The sequence below is a fragment of the Fringilla coelebs genome (genome assembly GCF_963513975.1).
Source record: "Fringilla coelebs genome assembly, chromosome: Z".
Classification (NCBI taxonomy): domain Eukaryota; kingdom Metazoa; phylum Chordata; class Aves; order Passeriformes; family Fringillidae; genus Fringilla; species Fringilla coelebs.
The window spans coordinates 51,447,929-51,469,734 of record NC_140031.1 but is presented as its reverse complement, the minus strand read 5'-3'; the positions used below and the strand labels follow the sequence as shown (position 1 = coordinate 51,469,734).

General features: G+C 37.2%; 1 protein-coding gene across 1 annotated transcript in view; it reads right to left on the bottom strand.

Moving 5' to 3' along the window:
- COMMD10 (COMM domain containing 10) overlaps window positions 1-21,806 on the bottom strand; it is a 110,211-nt gene that overhangs the window by 73,373 nt on the left and 15,032 nt on the right. Inside the window, exon 5 of the mRNA XM_084224968.1 lies at window positions 13,316-13,426. Coding sequence (XP_084081094.1) covers window positions 13,316-13,426 — 111 coding nt within the window. The remainder of the gene's footprint in view (window positions 1-13,315; window positions 13,427-21,806) is intronic.

Genomic DNA, 21,806 nt, shown 5'->3' with positions numbered 1-21,806 from the left:
AAGGATTAAAAACATCTCCAACATTCTAACAAGAACAGTCAAGGAAACTGAACTCCCCACAAGAGGCTATTGTCCTTGGTGCCCGTTCCAGAGGCTATCTTCTCCTTGGTCTAGAATTTCCTTCCTCATTTTGAACTAGTTCCCAGGTGCCATGTAGGCCACAGACAGAGGAAGAAAATTGAGAGCAACAGAGATTTTACTGTCACTAGCACACATGCAGTCCCTGACTACTTTCATATATATATATATATAGATATAGATATATATATATATATATAGATATAGATATAGATATAGATAAAAATTTTTGTTAAGAAATTATTTTATTACAATCAAAAAATTACAGGGACAATCCGTTTGGTCACCTCAGCCATCTTTCTGCTAGTATGGGTGTGCCCTATTTATATATAGTATATTTTATACTCCCTGGAAATGTTGGGATTTTTTATTTTCTGTAGAGTATTCACCCACATTTCCACCTGTGGGAATATCAGCCATCATCTTCTACATTACTTTATATACCAATAAAATTTGCTTCAGAAAGTGGAGCAAAGGCAGCTGATTCCCTGTACTAAGATTCAAGGCAGGAAGGAAGTAGCACCAAGCCCTCTTCTGCTCCAAGGTGCATTATCTCCAGCACCTGGACTACAAACTCCCCACAGTGCCCAAAAGTGTGGTGTTTAATGACATCAAAGCCTGACCTTAACTCTGAATGCTCATAATGACTTAGTGTTTGGGTAAAAATCCAGGAGTTTTATGAGAAATCATTGGCAGAAATGGAATGGTAGTTTTTATACAGTTTAGGTCAATTAAACTTTAAAGTCATTTTGTAGCACAAGCTACAAGACACTTTTCTAGCCACAAAGGCTTTCTTCTCAACACTTTTACATTCAGTAAGGACACTAGTACTCTTTATCAAAAAAAAAAACAAACACAAACCCAAACTCCCCCCACAAAAAAAGATCTGAAAAACAAACAAACCACCAAAAAAACCACTCACACAAGAAACCTCAAATCCATAAATGAAGAGAGTATTCTACTTGATGCTTAGGAATCAGATGCAAATAAGGAAAGAGTGATTCCATGTAAACAGGTACTTTTCTTAAAAAAACTTTGCCTCCACAAAGCCAAAGAATAATTGAATTTTTCAAGCTCTGAGGTGATATGAAGATATTAACACATGTACAAATACAATGGCAGAATACTTTTGCACTTTTTCCAGACCTGTTGCTAGAACAGCACACTACTGGATGTTGTTTCCAGTGGTAATAATGTGCAGTCTTCCTGACACTCAAACTTGACCTACTCCCGCAACCTTTTTTGACAGAATAAAACACATATCGATTTCACATAAGTCTGCAAATGAGACGCGCTTATCTGCATATAAAGACACATACTAAAATAACTTTGGTTTTGATATGCAAAGCTATTTTTGCAGTTTTATAGGCTGATCCATGTTTGGTCTACAATTTTATTTCCATCTCTACTACAAAAAAAAAGAAAAAAAGGAAAATGAAAAAGGCTAATGATGAAAGAACATTACTGAACTGCTTCATAAAACAGTGGGAAGAACAGAGTTCCCTTTTTAATTTATTTTTCCAGCATCTAAAACCTCATCACTGTACAAAGCGAGTAGTCTGTCAAGCTGGATTAGAATATTTTGAAACCACATTATTTTACTGCAAAGAAGGAAAGAAGGAATTTAGAACAAGTATCCACAATCTGATGCCTCACTGTAGTGCATAAGTTACAGCACTGCACATCACATGCTCTGCATTAACAAATATATTTCATCTGTCTATCCATAATGAACTGACATATTAGATGCCTTTTTTGGGTAATTTGGGGAGACTTTTGGAGTTTTTTCTTCTTCTGCCTTACTATTTCCACACTTCCTCAAAAGATCTGCTGTTGGTCTGTGGCTCACCCTTGGAATGCAGTCCCTCAAAGAAAAATGTTCTTCTCTTCCAAAAGTAGCAAACACAACTTACTTATACATCATCCTAGACAAGCATCAAAGGCCTCAATGTCAAAGTCAAGGATAGTTTCAAGTGCTTTGTGACTTCCTGAAGGGCCACAAAAGTATACAATTTCAGTTTGAAATGGTAATGTGAGTTTTAAAGCAATTTCACTAAAAAAGTAAAATCAAATTATGATTGAGTTGAATTTTCAAGAGCTTTTCAGAATGACTGTTCAGTGCTTGAAAAAAAAGCACTGCATCATGTTGCATAACCCTTCTTAGAGTTTTCCTCCATCATTTTCCTCCATGATAATCATCTTCGGTTTTACTCCAAAAAACTTCTTCAGGCTGAACTCAATTTCAGGTAGCTCTCAATGAACACTACTTTCTTACATTTCTGTGCTCTTCACTGCCCTTACTGCCTCCACCTCCCCATATCTGTTTAATGCACTTCTGCTCTGTGTTATACCATTTTCAAACATCACTGTGCCAGCTCACCTGAATCTGCCTGGATACAGTACCCTTGGCAAATTAATGCACTCCAACAGAGCAGCTCCTTGCTGCTACAGCAAAGTAGCTCTCCTGAAAAGGTTTACCTTTTCCTCCTGTATGGTGTCTCAAATAGATCCACACTTGGAAAGAAATCAAAGAAATCAATTTCAATACTAAAACCTGGCTTCTCTTCATTTCATCGATATTATTACCAACCCATTTTGGTCCTCACAAGAAAGACTTTCATTTTCACTACACTGGATAAAAATTCAGAAAGAGGAAACTAAAACACTCACTCAAGAACCTGGAATCAAAAATACAGACAGGAATATACTGACACCCAGGAACTTTGAAACTGTGCAAAAACTGCCTAAATACCTTGTGTTTATATAACACTGTGCTGTACATCCTTTTGGAGCAAAAGATACCCTAAAGATAAGAAGGGCTCTAAGGCCTCAACAACAAAGGAAGCCAATCTAATAAAGCATTATAATGATAATGTTTTATTAGACATGTGACAGATTGTGTACCTTATCAACCATTGTTCAACAATAAAAGAAACAGAATCAACCATCAAAAAGTTACTAGTTATATATGGCAGCCCTTGAGAGCTTGTATAGAATTTAATGGACATTAGCATCAAACTGAGGAATTCTGTCCCACTTGAATGGCAACTCTGATGTTCAAGGAATTTCAAAAATGTTTTGGAATCTGTTGCATTTGTTTGATAGGAGAACAATGCATCTGTTCCTATGAAGATGAGATGACAAAAAAAAAGAATGAATGGGAATGTGAAGAGGCAAAGTGACCTAGAAATAACAACAAGGAAGAAACCAGCTCAGGAATTGTTTCTCTGTAGTCAAAAGGACCTTCCTGAATCTACAGAAGGCTTTCTTCCTGCCTCTAACTGCTTTTTCAAATAAACCTTCTCCTCCTGACTATTGTTAAGATCCTTTAATAAAAGGCACTTACTTTCTAGTAGTAAGTTCAGGTATTTTCAGGCAGTGTTTGCCTGAAAATGCACTTGTTCCTGAACAAAATATGTATTTGCTTTCACATGTCTAGATTTTGAAATTCCTTTATTTAGGATTCAGAATAGAGGAGTAAAGATGACATGAATTTGAACTCCTCTGTGCAGTTACTGAATCCTATACTCAGTTTCAGCCTGCAAAACTTCCAGAAGTACTAGGTATGAGGCACATCTAAATGGCCTGTTGGTAGCCCCTAAGGTACTGTGTCCATCCTCCAGAAAGCTTAAGCCTGTGGCTCTCCTAAAGACATCAGAAAAACTTTCTTCACTGACATGATCAAGCATCAGAATGGGCTGCCTACAGAAAGGGTGGAATCACCATCCCCAAAATGTTCAAATAGCATGTGGATGTGGCATTGGGGATACAGGTTAGAAATGCTAAGTCACTGGCTGGATTTGATGATCTTGAAGGTCTTTTCCTGGTTTAAGGATTCTATGAATCTTTAATACATTACTCCATGTCATGAAGCAGACAAGTCAACCCTTTAGTGCTGAAGTACCTAATCAAAGAACTGTACACCAACAGGAGAGAAGTAGTAGTAGTAGTAGTAGTAGCAGTAGTAGTAGTAGAGCTCCATAATAATCTAGATATTGGCAAGTTATTTTGCTGTCAAATTCCCAGTCTCATAACATGACTTATTTTCAAGCACAGGTATCTCCCAATTTCTTGTTTCTGTTGACAGTGCAAAAGAGGACAGAGAAATAATCTAGTATTTTTAACCTTGTTAAAAGTCTGCTGCCTGCCTCTATGCACCAGAGGTAATACAAAAAGCTGCAAATCAGGCATTACTAAAAAAGACAGACAAGCATTTTCAGTAACTTTGGTTCTCTCTTGCCTTTTGTATTATCTATTCATTACTCTAAGGCTTCCATATGTATTCTTAGCAACAAGATCTGTCTCAATATGGAAAAAAATGTTTTTCCTCTCTACCCTGAAATCTCTTTCTCTTACTGTCTTGCCACTGACCTGCACTTCTAGAAATATGTTTTAATTCATTAGTAGTTATTTTGTACAATCATAGAGAACAAGATTTTCTCAGAGGCTGTAGGCCATGCTGTGGGTTGTGGTTTTCCTATGAAAGAGGTCATATTTCATGTATTTCAACCAGTGAAAAAGGTCACTTGTCATAGCAGCTTTTAAAGTTTGTTAAACATTCATAAAAAGCCAAGTGGCACAAACTGAGATGCCACACAGTTTCAGATACCAGACTCCTGGTATTGGTAAACAACAGGAAACAAGACGTGAAAATTGTCTCCTCTGCATATGACTGAGGTGATGACCTACCTTCTTCCACCTGAAGAGGGACTGGAAAAGGTGTCACAGCATTGTTAGACACCTGTTCTATGTCAAATGTTTGGCATTGATACTGTTTGACAGCATGTACTGCATATTTACTGCCTTGAGCAGGACAGATGTTAGCAACACAGCAGATGCTAACTTTCTACTCTTTCAAGAACAGACATACTATTTCTCCAGACACACAGATTTGGCAATTACATTAGTTACAAACTGACAAAAAAATTAGCAAAAGTAACAGGAATGCAAGTCCAGCAATTTTACAAAGTGGGCAATAAAACTGCTTTTAAATTCAAAACCATGCTATTAACCCCCAAAGATGCTAGGTTTGAAACTCATTACCACAAGATTACTTCTCCTTGACAGTACCATTTTGTAGTAAAATTCACAAAACAATGAATTTAAAGAACTGACAAAGAAAAGGTAAAGCACAGGGGAGAATTACAATGGTGAACATAAATGTAAACTCAGTGCAAATGAAGAAGTGTGGGCCCTTTCTACACTGCTCTGAGCAGACCCAGTGAGATGCCTGTCACATAAAACACCTAATTATTTTGCAATAGTCTAAGCAAGACAGAACTGCTGGCAAGGTATGAATCAACAGAGTAACTGGAAATGGTCCTCCTCACCATAATGTTTTTAAAGGTACTTGACACAAAAGCAAGGTGTGATCTGCACGGTATTGAATTGGTATGCCAGCTGCTCCTTGTCACCCATTCAACTGTTTTCACTGCCTCTTCTGATGAGTATTGACATTATCAGGAAGAAAAGACAAGCACATATCTTTCCAGAAGACACGTTACAGATTGTGTACAGAGGAGGAAACATGACTAGGTACAGGATGCAGAGCCCCAAAGTGGTCCCAAAGTAAGCTGTGGGGCGTGACCCTGCCAAGATGCAAATGCTCTGCCACAGATCAGTTTTTCTCCTTTGGGTTGCACAGTATTTTTACTTCACTTATTTTACATAGTAATAGAATCGGTAATATCTTAACCCAAATTAAGCAGTTTTATATGCAATGTGAACTACCCTTTAAGTGAAGGTATTTTTCCTAGTACCCAGTCTAAACCTCCCCTGGTGCAAACAGACTTTTTGTCTTGTCCTATCTTGCCTGGAAGAAGAGACTGAACTCCACCTGGCTATGACCTTTCAGGCAGTTGTAGAGAGCTGTCAAGTCTCCCCTTGACTTCCTTTTCTCCAGGCTGAACATCCCCAGATCCCTCAGCCCCTTCTCATCAGACTCCAGACACTTCATAGCTTTGTTGCCCTTCTTTTTGTTATATCTTGTCCACTTCTGCCTCTGCCTTCAATTCTCAAAGGCAACAGTCAAAATCAGTGTGACAGAGGAAAAGGCAGAAGAACAATATTGTTAACCTTAGATTTCTTGTTAGAGCAAGTCTAACTTTCACATTCATCTCTTCCTAACCTCACCCATTTCTTAGACTACCTTATCTTTCTACCATAGAGCTGGTAAGAAACAGACATGGGAGAGATTATGGTTTTTTACATATTTGTGAAGGTACCACAGAGCTTATTGTCTCAGTAAAAGCAGAGGGGAAAATAATGTCTAGAAGTTCTGCAAAAGCATAGCAAAGGTACTGAACAACTAGGGTAATCTTCCATTGCTACGTACAAATAAAAGCAACAGTTCATCTGTTAAGGCACTGCATAGCTTCTGAGAATAACCACGCAAGAAAATACATAAATGCCTGAGAATTTGCCATGAATCCCAGGGATTTGTCTTCCTCATCTGAAAAGACTGAAGTACCAAGACTACAAAACCAGTTTGGAGCAAACAGGAAACAAATTTTCTAAGAAAAAAGATGTTATGAACAACTGCATTAAATAAGAAAAGCTCACCGATCTTTCTGGTTTTTAAACTCCCTCAAGGCCCTAAAGTTTAACTCTGCCTGGCAATGAAATGGGTCACCAAGTTTAAACTTCAGTATTTGAACTACTTTTCTGCTGTTTAATGGGACTGACAACAGTACAGCTACATATTACAGACAATTAAATTTACTCCTGCACAAAACAAAAGATTCATTTCTAACTGTAGGCTGAGGTTGCCCAGGGCTGCAACCAACTATAAACAGTCAATGGGCACCATCTTCTTCTTTAGTTCCAAGACACAAAGAGACGGAGAAAGTCCTAAGAATGTTCTGCCATGAGCAGAGCATGTGTAGAGGCTGTAACCAGTTCCAGGGTTTGTAAATGTATGTGGTATAGTCTGTATTCATAAATTTTGCATGCGGACAGATAAAAGAAATATAAATATACTGAAAAGAGATCCTTACTATAAGCTGGATAATTAAATTATGTAAAATCACAAATGAAGTCAGATAATTAAGTACATGCTGCAGTAGAATTGCCATAGGTGAGTGCATACTCCTGCAGCTGCACCATCTGACAAATGGTTACAAAGAAAAATGTCAAACTACTCCAAACTTACAGAACACAGGTTACGCAGACATCCATTTCTATGCTGGTAAGAAAACAAAAAAGCCCTCTCAGCATTTAAAAAATTCCGGACACAGCTTCATTTTTTCCTCTATTTAAATGGATTTAATCAGAGGTAATAGCTATGATAGATCACAACCAAACAGTCTAATGCAGGATTTGCTCTACATCGTAAGTGTGGAATTTCCATCACTCATGGTGGAGCAATTAAATTTCTGTCATCTGTCCATAGCAATTTGACTGCTGGAATCAAGTTATAAATTTCAGGCTCATTTTTCTGAGTTTTTCCACACACTCAAGATTATACAGTCACTCTTACTACCACTCCTACAAATATGAGGACCTTTCTCATCATCTGAAACCTCCTCTTAGGGAACTTTATTCTTTCATAACAGCAGCACTATTTATTAGGGTTTAATACTCAGAACAAAACTCATTTTATGATGTACACCTTGCCAAAAGCAGCAATATTGCCTGTTCAGAAGCACAGAAAAACCTTGAACCAGAACTGTGCTGTCTGAGGCTATCCAGGTCTCCAATTAACTCCTCCAAATAGGAATGAAGAAACCCTTTTCTCTCAATCTAATCCTTAAATATTTTTGCATTCATCAACAGCCTGTCCTGCTTTCTTTTTGCAATTGTTAGAGACTTACAAATATGCTTGATGAGAAAACTAAGGTCAGTACCAGGGTGTACATACAAGGCCGTGTGTGCTCTGAGAAGGAAAAGGGTGATGTTCTCATCAGAAAAGAAAGTGGTTGAGAGGGAACTGATGAATGTTGGAAGCAATTTACAATTGTTTCATCTTTGGAGCTCATCATAGTTCTTTCAGCATTATTACTTTCAAGTATCCTCTTTTTTGAAGGCCCTACAGATAAAAATTACTCCTCTTTTTTGAGAAAAAAAAAAAAAGCCACATAAATGCATCATCCCCAAAGGCAAGAACTGACATGACAAATGAAAGGAGAACGTGCTCAATTCTGCCACCTCCTACGCCTCAGAAGTGGGATCTTATTACTAGCATCCACCAACTCTCCCTCTTGTGCCACTCCACAAACACAAATTCTTTTCAGAGAAAAAACAAAGGGCTAAACTGAGGTAGAAGGGGAAGTACCACCATATTTCCTTACACATTGATCAATGTGCAGGTCCTGCCTGCATGCCATACAGGCTGCAGAGAATCTATAGTATGAATTAAGTAACTGATGTAGCTCTGATAGAAGATTTCTCATTTACTTTGCTTTGGATTTTTTTGTAAGAGATGGGAAAAGTAATCACAATGGCAAACTCAGAAAGCAGAATGGTGTACTTATTGAAGTAAACAGAGCAAAAAGGTATAATTTTGTTCCCTGTCCAGAAATATATAGAAAGTCTGTAAAAACCAGAAGAAAAGAAAGTCCAACACATATGCTGCTATTTTAACAAGTAAAAGATAATAATTCCAGATTTCTAGATTTCTACTTACTCTGTAGAATGATGAATATGTAGTATCACCTCAGTTTCAAATGTAATCAGACTGAAGTTTGATTTTCATAGAATCATAGAATATCCTGAGCTGGAAGTGACCCACAAGGATTATCAAAGTCCAACTCCAATTTCTGGCCCTTCAGAACCCCAGGAGTCAGACCATGTGCCTGAGAACATTGTCCAAAAGCTTCTTCAGCTCTGTCAGGCTTGGTGCTGTGATCATTCCCAGGGCAGCCTGTTCCAGGGCCCAGCCACCCCCTGGGTAAACAACCTTTTACTAATATCCAGCCAAAATCTTCCTCAACGCAGCTTCACGATGTTCACTCAGGTTCTGTCACTGCCACCACAGAGAAGAGACCAGTGTCTGTCCCTCCTCTCCCCTCACAAGGAAGCTCTGGACTGCTAGGAGATGTCTCCTCAGTCTCTCCTTCTCCGGGACCAAACAGAGCAATCGACCTCAGCTGCAGTTCCATGCCACTTCACCTCTAGAGTCTTCACCATTTTTGCTGCACTCCCATGGACATTCTCTGATAACTTAGTATCTATTTCATGTGGTGGCACTCAGAACAGCCTCCAGCACTCAAGATGAGGCCGCCCCAGGACAGAGCAGACCGGGACAACGCCCTCCCTTGCCCAGCTGGCCATGCTGTCCCTGATGCAGGACATGCCTGGCCCTCCTGGCTACCAGGACACCGCTGGCTCAGATTCAACTTCCATCAATCCTCACATCACTTTTCGCAGAGCTGCTATCTAGCATCTCATTCCCCAGTCTGTCCGTACATCCAGGGTTGCCCCAGCCCAGGTGCAGAATCTGGCATTGGTCCTGATTAAAATACATTTGGTTAGTGATTGCCCATCTCTCTTAATTTGTTGCAGTCTCTCATGTGTTACATTACCCTGCTAAAGCATCTTGATGTTAGAGGAAATTATTTAAAAGGAAATAAAAGTAAATCAGGGTAATATTATCTATCTTTCGCCAAAAGTATTACACTAGCAGGTTCAACAAACCAGCACAATTATCAGTTACTTTTTGTCTTGCACTAGCAGGCAAAATCCTGTAAAAATTCTTCATATGCATCTATAAAGAAGGAACAAAAGAAGCAAAATATTGATTTTTCACAAGGAATATCTACATAGTATAAATACTGAAAAATAGAGCTTCCCCAATAAATTCTTTATGGTTAAGAATAAATTTACAGATTAAATAAGGAGAAGGAAAAAAAGAAAAGAGCAAAGCCTTCCATAGGACAAATCGCAATTAGATAACTGAATCTAATAAAATCTGTGGAGTGGATTTACAGAAGAAAATTGGATAACTATCGAGAGACAACACTGGGCAAGAATAATTTATTTATCCTAACGATTTTCAAGCATAAATGGTAACTACAGATCATGTGTGAAAATACACAGTAACAAATACCTTATATAGTAATGAGCCTTACTGTATCTTCTTAATGATGAGTAATAGCAACAACACTTTAAGAACACACTCCTACTTCCCATATTCCTCTGTGAAGATATTCAGCACCAATTGTGTGACATTTCTGAAGCCCTTCAATCTTTCTACACACTTCAATTTTATTTATTTATTTATTTATGTGGCTTCTCCTATGGTTATAGAAATTTATCACAGTTGTTTAAAAAAGTCTGGACTAGATAGCCTAAGGAATTACTGATATTAACAGTGGGAAGGAATGTGAGAGTGTGTGTCTGTGTGGATTAGATTACTGGAGGAAGCAGAAACCAAATAGATTACTGGAGAAAAGAAATACTAAAAAAACCACAGCACTTTTTGGCATCAGTCTTTGTTCGCAAATCAAAAATCTAAATTAACAACACAGATTGTCAGGATTGTTAATTTGTGCTCCTTCTACTGGTCAATTGAATCTAAAGCCATAAAGTAATGATAGCCCGTGCAGAATCTCCAGACCGTCATGTTGCAATAAACAGTCCAAAAATCTGAAACCAAATTTACAATTAAAAAAACCCTTATAAACAGCTTATAAGTTACACATTAGTTCTCAAATGCAACCTAAACTCATCAAAATGTCATAAGAGAAGCAAAGGGATCTTGCAAATCAAAAATATGTTTCATATTATATCAGTTTATTTCCTATGTCTGGTTCATCGACATTTCACTTCTCTCAGATTCTGAGATGAATTAAACACTTGAAAAAATTAATCATTGTAATAAAAAACTGTTGATTGGATTTTTAATTGGAAGTTCCTTTTTTCTCTTTCTCATACAAAACATCAGCAGCAACCAAAGCAGCCTAGATCACAGGACAACTTGGGCTGGAAGGCTGTGTCTGGCAGCCCACCTGATCCACCCCCCTGCTCACAATGGGCCTAACAAAAGCCTAATTCCATGTCTGAATATAAGCAAACAGCAAATCTGTAACAAAACCCAGTAAAAACAGTTTAACAAAAATCATGAGCTCTGATAACAACTCTTGCTAGTCACAAGCAATTTACTTTCTGGGAAATGCAAATGTCACTAGCATCTTGAACCACCTGAAAGAAATAAAGAACACCTTTCTTTTGCATTACAATGGATTTATTCCTCTGGGACTCTGCATTTCATCTGAAGCTGAAAAAATGTACTCTATAAATATTTATACAGCATATAGCAGACTTCTTTTTATTTCTCAACACACAAGTAACATCCATATAGCCACAGGTTTTATGATTACCTCTCATGAAGAGATAATTTAAATACTAATTTTAAATGTCATCTTGTGAATAAGAACAGTTAAAATGTTCTTTAAGTAGTGTGATTTGTAGTAAACACAAATGTATTGGTATAATTAATTTTAGTTAGCAAAAATGAAAATAATAGCCCATTTCATTTGCCTTGCTCAGTAAGGTTTTTTTATTAATAGGCTTTATTTTTTTCTATACACAAGAGAAACTTCTATTGTCATATACAGATTAGAAATGTAAACACTTAAACACTTCCCACAATGACTGACTTCAGAATTGATTCTGAGTATTATCTCAAAAAAAAAAAAGCAAAGAACCAGGGTGACAAAGAGCACTACTGCCCCCTAATGAGCCAGACCATAAAAGCTCCTCTGTACCAGCATTTTGTGTCTTTCCTGAAAAAAAATCAAGTCATTATATCCATGAATTATGAAAAAAAAAAGTGAAAAAATAATCCAATCATTAAGATTATACATTTTAAATTTACACCACATTTCTGCACAAAAGGCACATACAGAATTTCATAAAGGAAAAGAAGAGGTATCCAGTAGGTACAATTTTCAGATACAATACTGAATGCACCAAGAGATCACAAAGATGCAAGATACAGGAGAAAAATTACTCACACTAAGGAAATATTAGTCAATCTTATGTACTAGGAAGTAATCATGTAGTGATCTTCACACCAACCCAGATTTTTAAATTTTAGTGCCTGTACTGTGAGAGCATCAGTTTTCTTGTCGCATTGTTTCACCTAAATACCCACCACAGTTTATTCTAGGCTTGTAATTATCTCAAAGTAATTCTGATCTTGGTATCTAAACATATCTACAAAAAGAAGTAAGAGAGGAAACAGTAGAAAAGGTACACTACATGAATTCTGTTTGTACAAGAAACAGAACTTTCTGTCATACATGAAATTGACATTTTTCCATCTATATTTTTAATAGTTTTGCCATAAGAACTGAATCTGTATTCAATGCTCACCAATGTAGCTTGGGCATAAAATTTTGTCCAGTTCCTGTATCTGCAGCAATAAACTGCTGAAAAAAACACAGCTGCTGCAACTCGTAGTGAGAAGCACAAATTTAAGTTGCGTATTCTCTTTTATTTCACCATAAGTCAGAAATTCCACTCACATTAGTAAAATTACTGAATTAAATGCAATGCTAAAGCATCACTGAGTTCTGATTTCTCCCCTCAAACTCCTTATACTGAATTTTTCATAGGTAAACATTCTGACATAGGTAAGCATTCTGTCAGACACCACAGAAATAAATTCCAATTTCCATTAGCAAGATAAGGTTAAATGCAAATCATGTGTCCAATTTGAAACATGCTGGCTAACCAGACACAGATTTTTATGAATAAAAAATTATGTTCTTTAGTGAGTTTGGATTCTGATATGCCACTAACATTCTTGAACTTAAGACTCTACCTTAAAACCTCCAAATACTGGGTTTCTGTGGCCTCACATAGTGTCATCATTCAAATATGTACATCATCAGCACAGAAAAGTTGCAAGTGATGAGCAATGTCTTGCATAACTACACACATGGTAGAAGGCTGCAACCTACTATGTATTCAAAGCATAAGAACTACAATTATATGCTATGCGATAAAAGTAAACTATTTACAAAAACTTTAGAGACCTAAAATAACCATATTCCCTATTTTTCCTGTTACAGTCCAAAGAGCTGGTAGCACAGCTCTCAGTTTGCTGAATATTTATGCTATTGTATCAGTATTTTGCAATTCTAAGTGTTAACTATAACCTATATGAAATATAAAAACAAAAATAATGACAAGAATAACAGCAATTAAGAGTTCCAATGGAAGCCTTTAACAGAACTTTAACATAAGGCCATCATGACAACTCATTCCAGCTCTGCTGACTTATATTTCTTACCTTTGAATCTTCATTGCTAACTCCCAGCTCTAGCACAGCTTGAGGAGACTTCAGCTTTGCTTGCATGGACTCCGCCATTTGAAGATTAAGCTGCCATCCAACTGTTTCAAGCTACAAAACACAAGTTTAGATGACAATCAGATGATACAGAAGCACTGATGTAAACTCTCAGACCTGCCAGTGGTTTGTGTCAGTGAACACAGTGTCACACTCTACAAATGTTACCTATTTGTATACAATGTGTTTCCCTCAAATTATCCTGGACTCCAGGACAGATGTCTTTTTCTCTTGTCAAAATTACCATTCAAACTGCCTAGGACCACTCAAATAGAGTAACTTCCTGTGTCTCAGATCTGATGGACCCAATCCATAGAACACAACTGCAGATCCAGAATATAGCAGCTTCCTCTTCTTGTGGAAGTTTATCAGCAAAGTTGCAGATTCAATTTCATTTCATATTTATTTTACTTTCAGGAAAAAAAAAAATAGTAAACCACCTAAAATGGTGATTTCTTAATACACAGATTGACTCGTGTGTTGTAACATATGCAGATCTTAATGACAAAAATAATTTTGCTTTTTGAATCATTAATGCTGAAAGGACAAAACCCAGGTAAGCATGTGAGCAATAGAATTTTTAAGAGAAAATTATTTTTAAAATACAGCTCAAATTCTTTTTTCATCCGAAGTTATATTCAAGCATTATTAAGGTACAGCTTATGCACAAATGAAGTACACAACAACAGAACCACAAGGCTTCCACAAAATGATCTTCCTGGCCTTAGTGAATAATAAGAAGTGGAAATACAAAGCCTTACCATCTGCCAAGATAATTTACACACAAATTCTTTTTAATCTCGGGCCTCCCCTCTTCTAGTAAATATTGTCACTGACTTGGAAAAGTGAAAGAGTGCCACATCTTCGTTAATCTCTTACCAACTAATAGCTAAATTCAGCTAAAATCGTTAACAGAATAAAGCCGTGCCAAAGGCCTTGTACTGTGAACAGCAATACATGCCCTGCATCCTACAGTGACAGTAATCTCTAGATGAAAGATAGGAAAGGGTGGCAAAAGCTTCTTCCATGGACACAGCTCAAGGACAGAACTTCCAAAACTTCTTGCAGCTATACACTTACAAACTAATATATGTTATACTGCCCTTATCTGTATACAGGATGAATAGCAGAACTATGTAACAAGCACTGGCCACCACAGAACTAAGCATGCCAGAAGGAAAACTATGTATCATGATATATCTGAACCACCAAGGCCAGTACAAGACCATTAGGGAGTTTAGTAAAGACAACAGTTAAGGGAAAGACACTATCTCAGACTGACTTTGTGTGCAGCTATAGGAACAGGACAGCAGGAAGAACTTCAGCAGGTCAGCCTGCAGTATGTCACAGCTGCTCTGCAATCAATGCACAATTCAAACTTCAATTTGCATTAAAAATAAGGAAGTTTATATTTAATAAAATCCATGAAAGCATGCAGACCACATAAAGGGACCCAGTGAAAATGTTCCAAATCTGGTTCACCTCATTTTGAGCATAGCTTTATAACTGTAGGCCCACAGCTTATGAATTAGAAGATGCTTTAAAGTTACATACCTTATAAAAGCAGACGAATTTTTAATCATAATTCTGCTTTGATTTTCTCTAACTTGATTACATCTTGGTTAGTGAAAATAAGTGCATAGCCCATCCCACCAAAAAGCACAGAACAATCTAGAGTGGATTCTGTGTACATGCTCAAGTCAATCACACCAATGGACAACTCTCCTAAGTCCCTATTTTCCAGGAAATTATACCAGAATGGTACAAGTAGAAAACATTCTTCTCTGCACAAAATTCAATGAAATTAGGCAACTAACTCTGACTCTTTCAGGAGCATAAAGATAATACCTTAAAAATAAAAAAAACCAAACAAAATAACTTTGGGGATTTTATCAAGGAAAAAAGTATCATTCAGTTAAGAAAATTGATAATGGTCAGTTAAGAAATATCATAACTGATAACTGAAAAGGACTCAGATCCTAAGTTATGGTTACAGGGGTGGAAGGAGGCCAAAGCAGGCAACTGGTAATATAATACCACCTATTGATAGAACACCTAACCACTAAGGACAAAACCAGAGACATCGAGCTCTGGAATGTGACAGCTCTTCATACTACAGTCACTATGGTTCAAGCCCTCTGCTCCTCATGTTAGAAGGACTTTCTATCAGCTACTTAAACAGTTTATTACTGTAGTACAGAAACCAAGCCTTAGGCAAGATAGCAGCTTACCCAGGATCATAACACAATGCCACTAGAGACAAAAACAATATACAAGGACGCCTGACTTTTCAGACTTTTCTGAAGATGTTAAATACTGTGTATTCTGTGTAGACTGAAGAACAAACCAGCAAAAATTAAAAACCAAGTTTATGTTTTCTATTTCACTTTTAATACACATCTATCCAGGAATGCTGTAGAGAGCTCAGAACAAAAACAATTACATGTGGCAGCACACTGGCCTGAGTTTATAGCGGAGGAGCAGCTGTAACTCTTGTTTTATACTGCTTTACCTTAAAAATTACTTTGTTTTTCTTTACAAGTCAAGTCTGTTTTCTGTTTTAAACATAGTTGTATGAGAATAAGTTTTAATTAATAAACAGCATGCTGCCTGAGGTATCAAAATGGTCCATTTTCTTGAAAGAAAAATGCAACGTGTCTGGTAATGGTTGTGTTCATTTACTTAGAAGACATTCAACATCTTGCAATGTTAATTAACCTTTTGAGAGTAGTGACACATTTCTGCATGGCATTTGTGTCAAGGCAAACTATTTGTTTGTCACAAGATGGTACATACTTTAGGGCAATTTTTTTCAAATAAGAAAGGACTATAAAATTATTTTTACTTCTGGTATAAAACTTGTTACAGAAAATAGAGTGATGAAAGAACAGTGCCAGAATCTGTGATATACTAACTGAAAAGCACTTACTGGGGCAGAGGAGAAGTATTTCTCCATGCCCAGCATGAAAACAAAGCCATGATTTTAGCTAGTGTAGACCTTCAGCTTCTTCTCACAATTTCTTATCAGCTGGTTAGAAATATGCAAGCTACCTTGTCACTGCAACACAAAACACTGTTGAAAATATACTGTTTACTGATGTAAATTCCCACTGATCTCTCTGGCACTTATTTAACTTCAAGGTTATGTTTAGAAAAAAAAACACAACAAAAAGTAGACAGGTGCAAGCTGGAAAAAAGGAACAGAAATAGACATAAGTATTAAACCAAACCAATAGTAAGAATATATGAAAATGCTTCAGATCTGTTTTATGAACCCTCTGGCAAAAAATCAGGGCAATAAAGATATGAGGAAGCTTTCAACAACCCCTGTAAATCCTCAGTTGTTCTGTCCATTTTGTTTCACTCAGTCTTCTGAAGAGATTACCATGGCACTCGGTACTCACAGACATGGAAGAACTTAAGCACCTCCCCCTTCCAGCGCCCACTCTGTACCAGCTGTAGAAGAGGTAAGGTGTCATTGCATGCTGAACCAGCTCTGTACTCCCTCACCCACAGTGCTTCTCAGTGGCCACACACAGCTGTTCCAGGGCAGATCCACATTAGAAAGCAGCTACTTCCTCAACTATAAGAAGATCTGACCCTTCAACTGAAGACGAGCAGCACCTTTATAGATGCATAAAAACATCACCTGGTCTGTCCATGATGGCCACAGTACTTTTCTTCCAATGTAAAACACTGGATTTTCCAACTCAAGCCCTATCCAGCAGACAAGCTAAATAGTACAGCGTAGCATTTTACACAGTAAGACAAGACCAACACCAATCTAACATAACTACAGAAAAACATTTGTGTGAAAGTCACTCTCTTGAAAAAGCCCAGAGCATTAAATGTCAAGGCAGCCTTTACAGATGATATAAACCTCGAGCACAATCTCCAGCTAAATCAAGGTTAACACAGTCAAAATTAACACCCACAGAATCCACCATTTCTCTCACAACCCATTGTGTTTTGACATACTCTATTGTCTCTTCCCAGTATATCTTCACCACTTTTTGCTGCCCATAAATATTATTACAAATTAAACCTAAACTGAGAAAAAATTCAAGAAGTCTGTCAAATAGGACAAGTTTCTATATTAGTTGTCAAAAAATACTTCTCTCAACTACACAGATATATTTATTTTACATTCTTCAATGAGAAATCAAATAAATGTTCTTTGGCAAAGAAATTCAGACTAATCATTTCAACTATACAAGAACCAGGCTGTCAGACTCAAAATGAAGGACTACAGCTTTGCAAAGGAAAGCAGAACAAATGTCAATAATGGGCCTGTTGCAGGGCTTCAACCTGAAAGAGCAAGAACAGAACCCAAGAGAACAAGAAACTGACACAAAAAAATGGTTGGCAAGGGCCTAATTTGAAGGAACAAAATAAGGGGAAGTCATGTGAAATAGGGACAATGAAGTAGAACAGAATTTCAGAAAACACGTATTCACCAAAAATTTCTTACCTAATACCTCCAACTTCAGTCAAACTTCTGGAGCAGGGTCCAGTATTTTTAAGAACAACAGAAAAAAAGGGGCTTGAATACTCAGTCAGTACCAGAGGAGTTGGTCTTGGCTGATAAACTGAGATCACACCTCCTGTCTGTCTACACTCATAAAGACTGGAAGTTTGTTTTAATTTTAAAGCAGAAAACTGCAATTTTCATGTAAATTACCTGTGGAAACCCAGGGCACCAGGAATATTTCTCTGTCTCCTCTGGGGTGCCCTGACCCCCAAGGGAGCACTGACTTTGACCCTCATTCACGGAGAAAGTTTCCTAGACTTCAAGATAGACTAGAATCCACAAAAGTGGAAAATAGATTATAGAGAGCAGTGTAGGTGTATCACTTGGTGAGAAATTTAACTTTGGGGATTTTTTAGTATATTGTGAATGGAAGCAAGATGGAGGGCAGAGGGTGCTGTCCTGGGTTTCTTCTTCATGCTTCTTCCTTCTTCTTCATGGATTTGGGTGCCATTTTGTAATGCAGAAAAGTCCACATTGCAGGCCCTTTGGGATCAGTTATTGGGTTAAAAGGGAAAATAATCTAGCTGTCATTTCTTAGTTGGGTAGTTTAGTCTTAAAAGACCTTGTAACAAGAGATAGCCATTTTGTGCCTTGCTAATGAAAAGCTGCCAAACTCATGTTTGTGAGACTGTTTTGCTGATAAGAAATAACCACTAAAGTCCAAACATGAACTACCGTCTCAAATGCCTTCAATCCAGACCCAGACAAACTGATAATTACCTGATTCTAGAAAGGCTGTAACATATCATTACAGAAACTACAGAAAACCAAGATTATATGGCTCTCAGAACTCACTGATGTGTGCCACAGTGTCAGCAGGATGCACTAATACCATGCAAACCACTGTTTCTCATCCATGATTTGGCACTTGTTTGTACCTTAGAAAGCGCTTTAAGCACAGACTCACGGACAGTAAAAGCAACAATCAGTTGCTCAATGCTATACTAGAGAAATACTGCTTGGACACATAAAATCAACAGCACTGAGGTTTTTATAACCACCAGGCATTTAGACAGTTATGAAACAGCCAATTACTTTACAGATCAAATTTAACCTGCTATGAAGATCTAATTTTTTTGTTCAGGTTCTTGCCCTCCCTTTTCTTGGCAAGATTTGCTGCTTTCAGAACACCTAGCTTTTACTAAATATAATAAAACATTTTATTCAGAAAACATACTTGATTCAAAATATGTGGACAATTATTCACTGTTACAGGTTAAATGTTACTTAACAATCCACTACAGATAACCTGGATACAGGAAAACAGTATAAAGGTCCTGTCATATCCAGTATTAGCCTTTCTGGCAAGAAAATGATCAGGAGCATTTCTACCAGCAGAGCAATAAATGCTGATTAGCAGTTAGCAAAGAGCAAGAAGAATGCTCAAAAACAGTGTTTCATTTCAAAATCTAAAAAGGGAGAAAAACACAATTCTGGGCTGAACTCCTCAACAAGCCTGGTGGGGAGAGAATGCAGAAGCAATTTTAAACTGGCAGCAAGTGTCCCGTAATTTTATGCTTATGAAGGAGAAAAGTTTATGAAAGCCCCGGATGGGAAAGGAACATATAGCATAGGCAAATTAACATATGCAATTTGTAGAAGTCTACTACTAGTACTACATCAAATGTTTCAGTATAGCTTAAAGGTAATTGGTAAATAAAAGTGGTAACATTACCATATAATAGTAATCTTTGAAAAGGAGCTGTATAATGCAGTTTTTCAACAGTATTATTTCAATTCAGTATCTCTTCCACTGTCAATGGGCTGTAGTTCAGTTTGTCTGATTGAACTTTTTTAAAGCAACAAAATTCCCCAACATGTGCCTTTTCAGGTAGCAAAAGATTTTCATTATAACAAAGTTGCTAAGGAACTGCTAAAGCCTTCTAACATGACTGAGGAGAATTTTAAAGCAAACTGAGCTTGTAGCCCACAGTCAGAACTACAAGCCAGTAACACGAGCACAAAAGAAATCCTACCACTCCTTCTGCAAATTCAAATCTTGGCAGAACTATGTGCTTCTAATCATAGAATGGTTTGTGTTGGAAGGAATCTTAAAAATCATCTAGTTCCAACTCCCCTCTCCTCCACACACATGGACACCTTCCACTAGTAGACCAGGTTACACAGAGCCACATCCAGCCTGGCCTCAAACACTTCCAGGGATGCAGCTTCCACAGCTCCTCTGGGCCACATATTGCTGTGCCTCACCACCCTCACAATAAAGAATTTCTTCCTAACATCTAAATTAAACTGCCCTTTTCCTCAGTTTTTAGCCATTTCCCTTCATTCTGTCACTACATGCCCATGTAAAAAGTTCTCCAGCTCTCTTGTAGGCTCTCCTTGTGGGGTCAACCCCTCCTGGTACTGGTGGTTCTGAAAGACTCGATTAACATGAACACCCCTGTTCTTAGTTGCCAGCAGCTTTCTTTGGCACAGAATGCTTCTGTAAACTTGCATAGCTAAGAAATAATATCCAGGCCTCCTGACTTTACGTCCATACTCAAAGACTGACTTCAGGGTAGTTTAAGTGCATCTATAGTTACTTCCATTCTCAGGCAGTCTGATTAATTTGAGGACATGCCGAAGTAGTGAAATTGACTTCATTTTTTCTGAGATTTTTAAAAACTGCATAAAGGAAACAGAATGCCAATAACTTCTTACTGACTCATTTTTTTACAGGAACCACAGAACGCAGTCTTCCATTAGGCTCAAGTCTAACGAACTACTGCAGACAAAATAGGTCAGTTACAGCAATACAGAAATTAGTGTCATGCTCCACTGGCATATAGATTCACCCATTTATTTTCAAATAATTTAATCCTTATTTTGAGAGACCATTTAGTTCAAAATGATATGGTATTTGTAATAACTTCGGTGTGACTGAACATCAGATTAAGCTTTTCATAGCCTGAGAAAGAAATTGACACACTTGAAGGTCTTTTTATTAAAAACACCATAATAATGCACAAGTGTACAGCACTATTTTTCAAAGTTACAGTCTCCTCATCTATTTCTATTAAATGTGGTGCATCTTCAGTTTACATACAGCAGCTACTCTGGAGGTAAGTTCAGCTTCACTACATCAAGGCTCCCTACTTAACAGGCTACCTTAATTCATAGTTAAAAGTAAATATTGACATCTTAAGACTGCGAAGTTTAAACACCTACTATATTAGTGTTAAGAAATGAGTAACTAACACTGTCAAAGACGGCATAAAAGGGGGATGAAAACCCAACCTTCAGCCTATTCTTGAGGAAGTAGATTTCTCACAGCTGAAGAAAAAAGGAACTATCCTTGAATAGCCCCAGTGTGAGCAGAAATAAACCTTAAAAATGAAGCCTGACAAACTGAAAAAGTGCACTACATAATTTTGCTGCTTGCAGTAATGGGGAAAATAAACAACTTAATGTCTCTGCCCAATGTACCTTAGCAAGGGACTATAATGTTCCAAATACAACAATTACAAAAGGAGAGAAATTACATCTTATTTTAACAAATGAAATCAGAATTTTGTCATTTTGTCTCAGATATCAACTTCTTCACCACTTCAGTTATTCCCCCCCTAAGTTCAGAGGAATAGTCCAACTTAAAAAATGAAACATTTCCTAGAATAATTGAAAGAGGTGTTTATGAAATTTAAGCCATTGATACTATCCTAACTGGAACACTTAGGAACAGTGAAGAGACAATGGGATATGAAAGACATCTTCAGAAAATCTTTTTCTCATATTATTACAGTAGTACATACCCCACTGACAATGAAACATTTTAAAATGTTTTCCACTCAACAAAATATTTCAAGGAAATAAATACTCCACAATGTAAGAAATTTTCTAATGCAGTTCTTTCACTTTTATTTTTTGGTTGTTCTAAGCAAATAACCTAGAAGAGAATGAGTATGG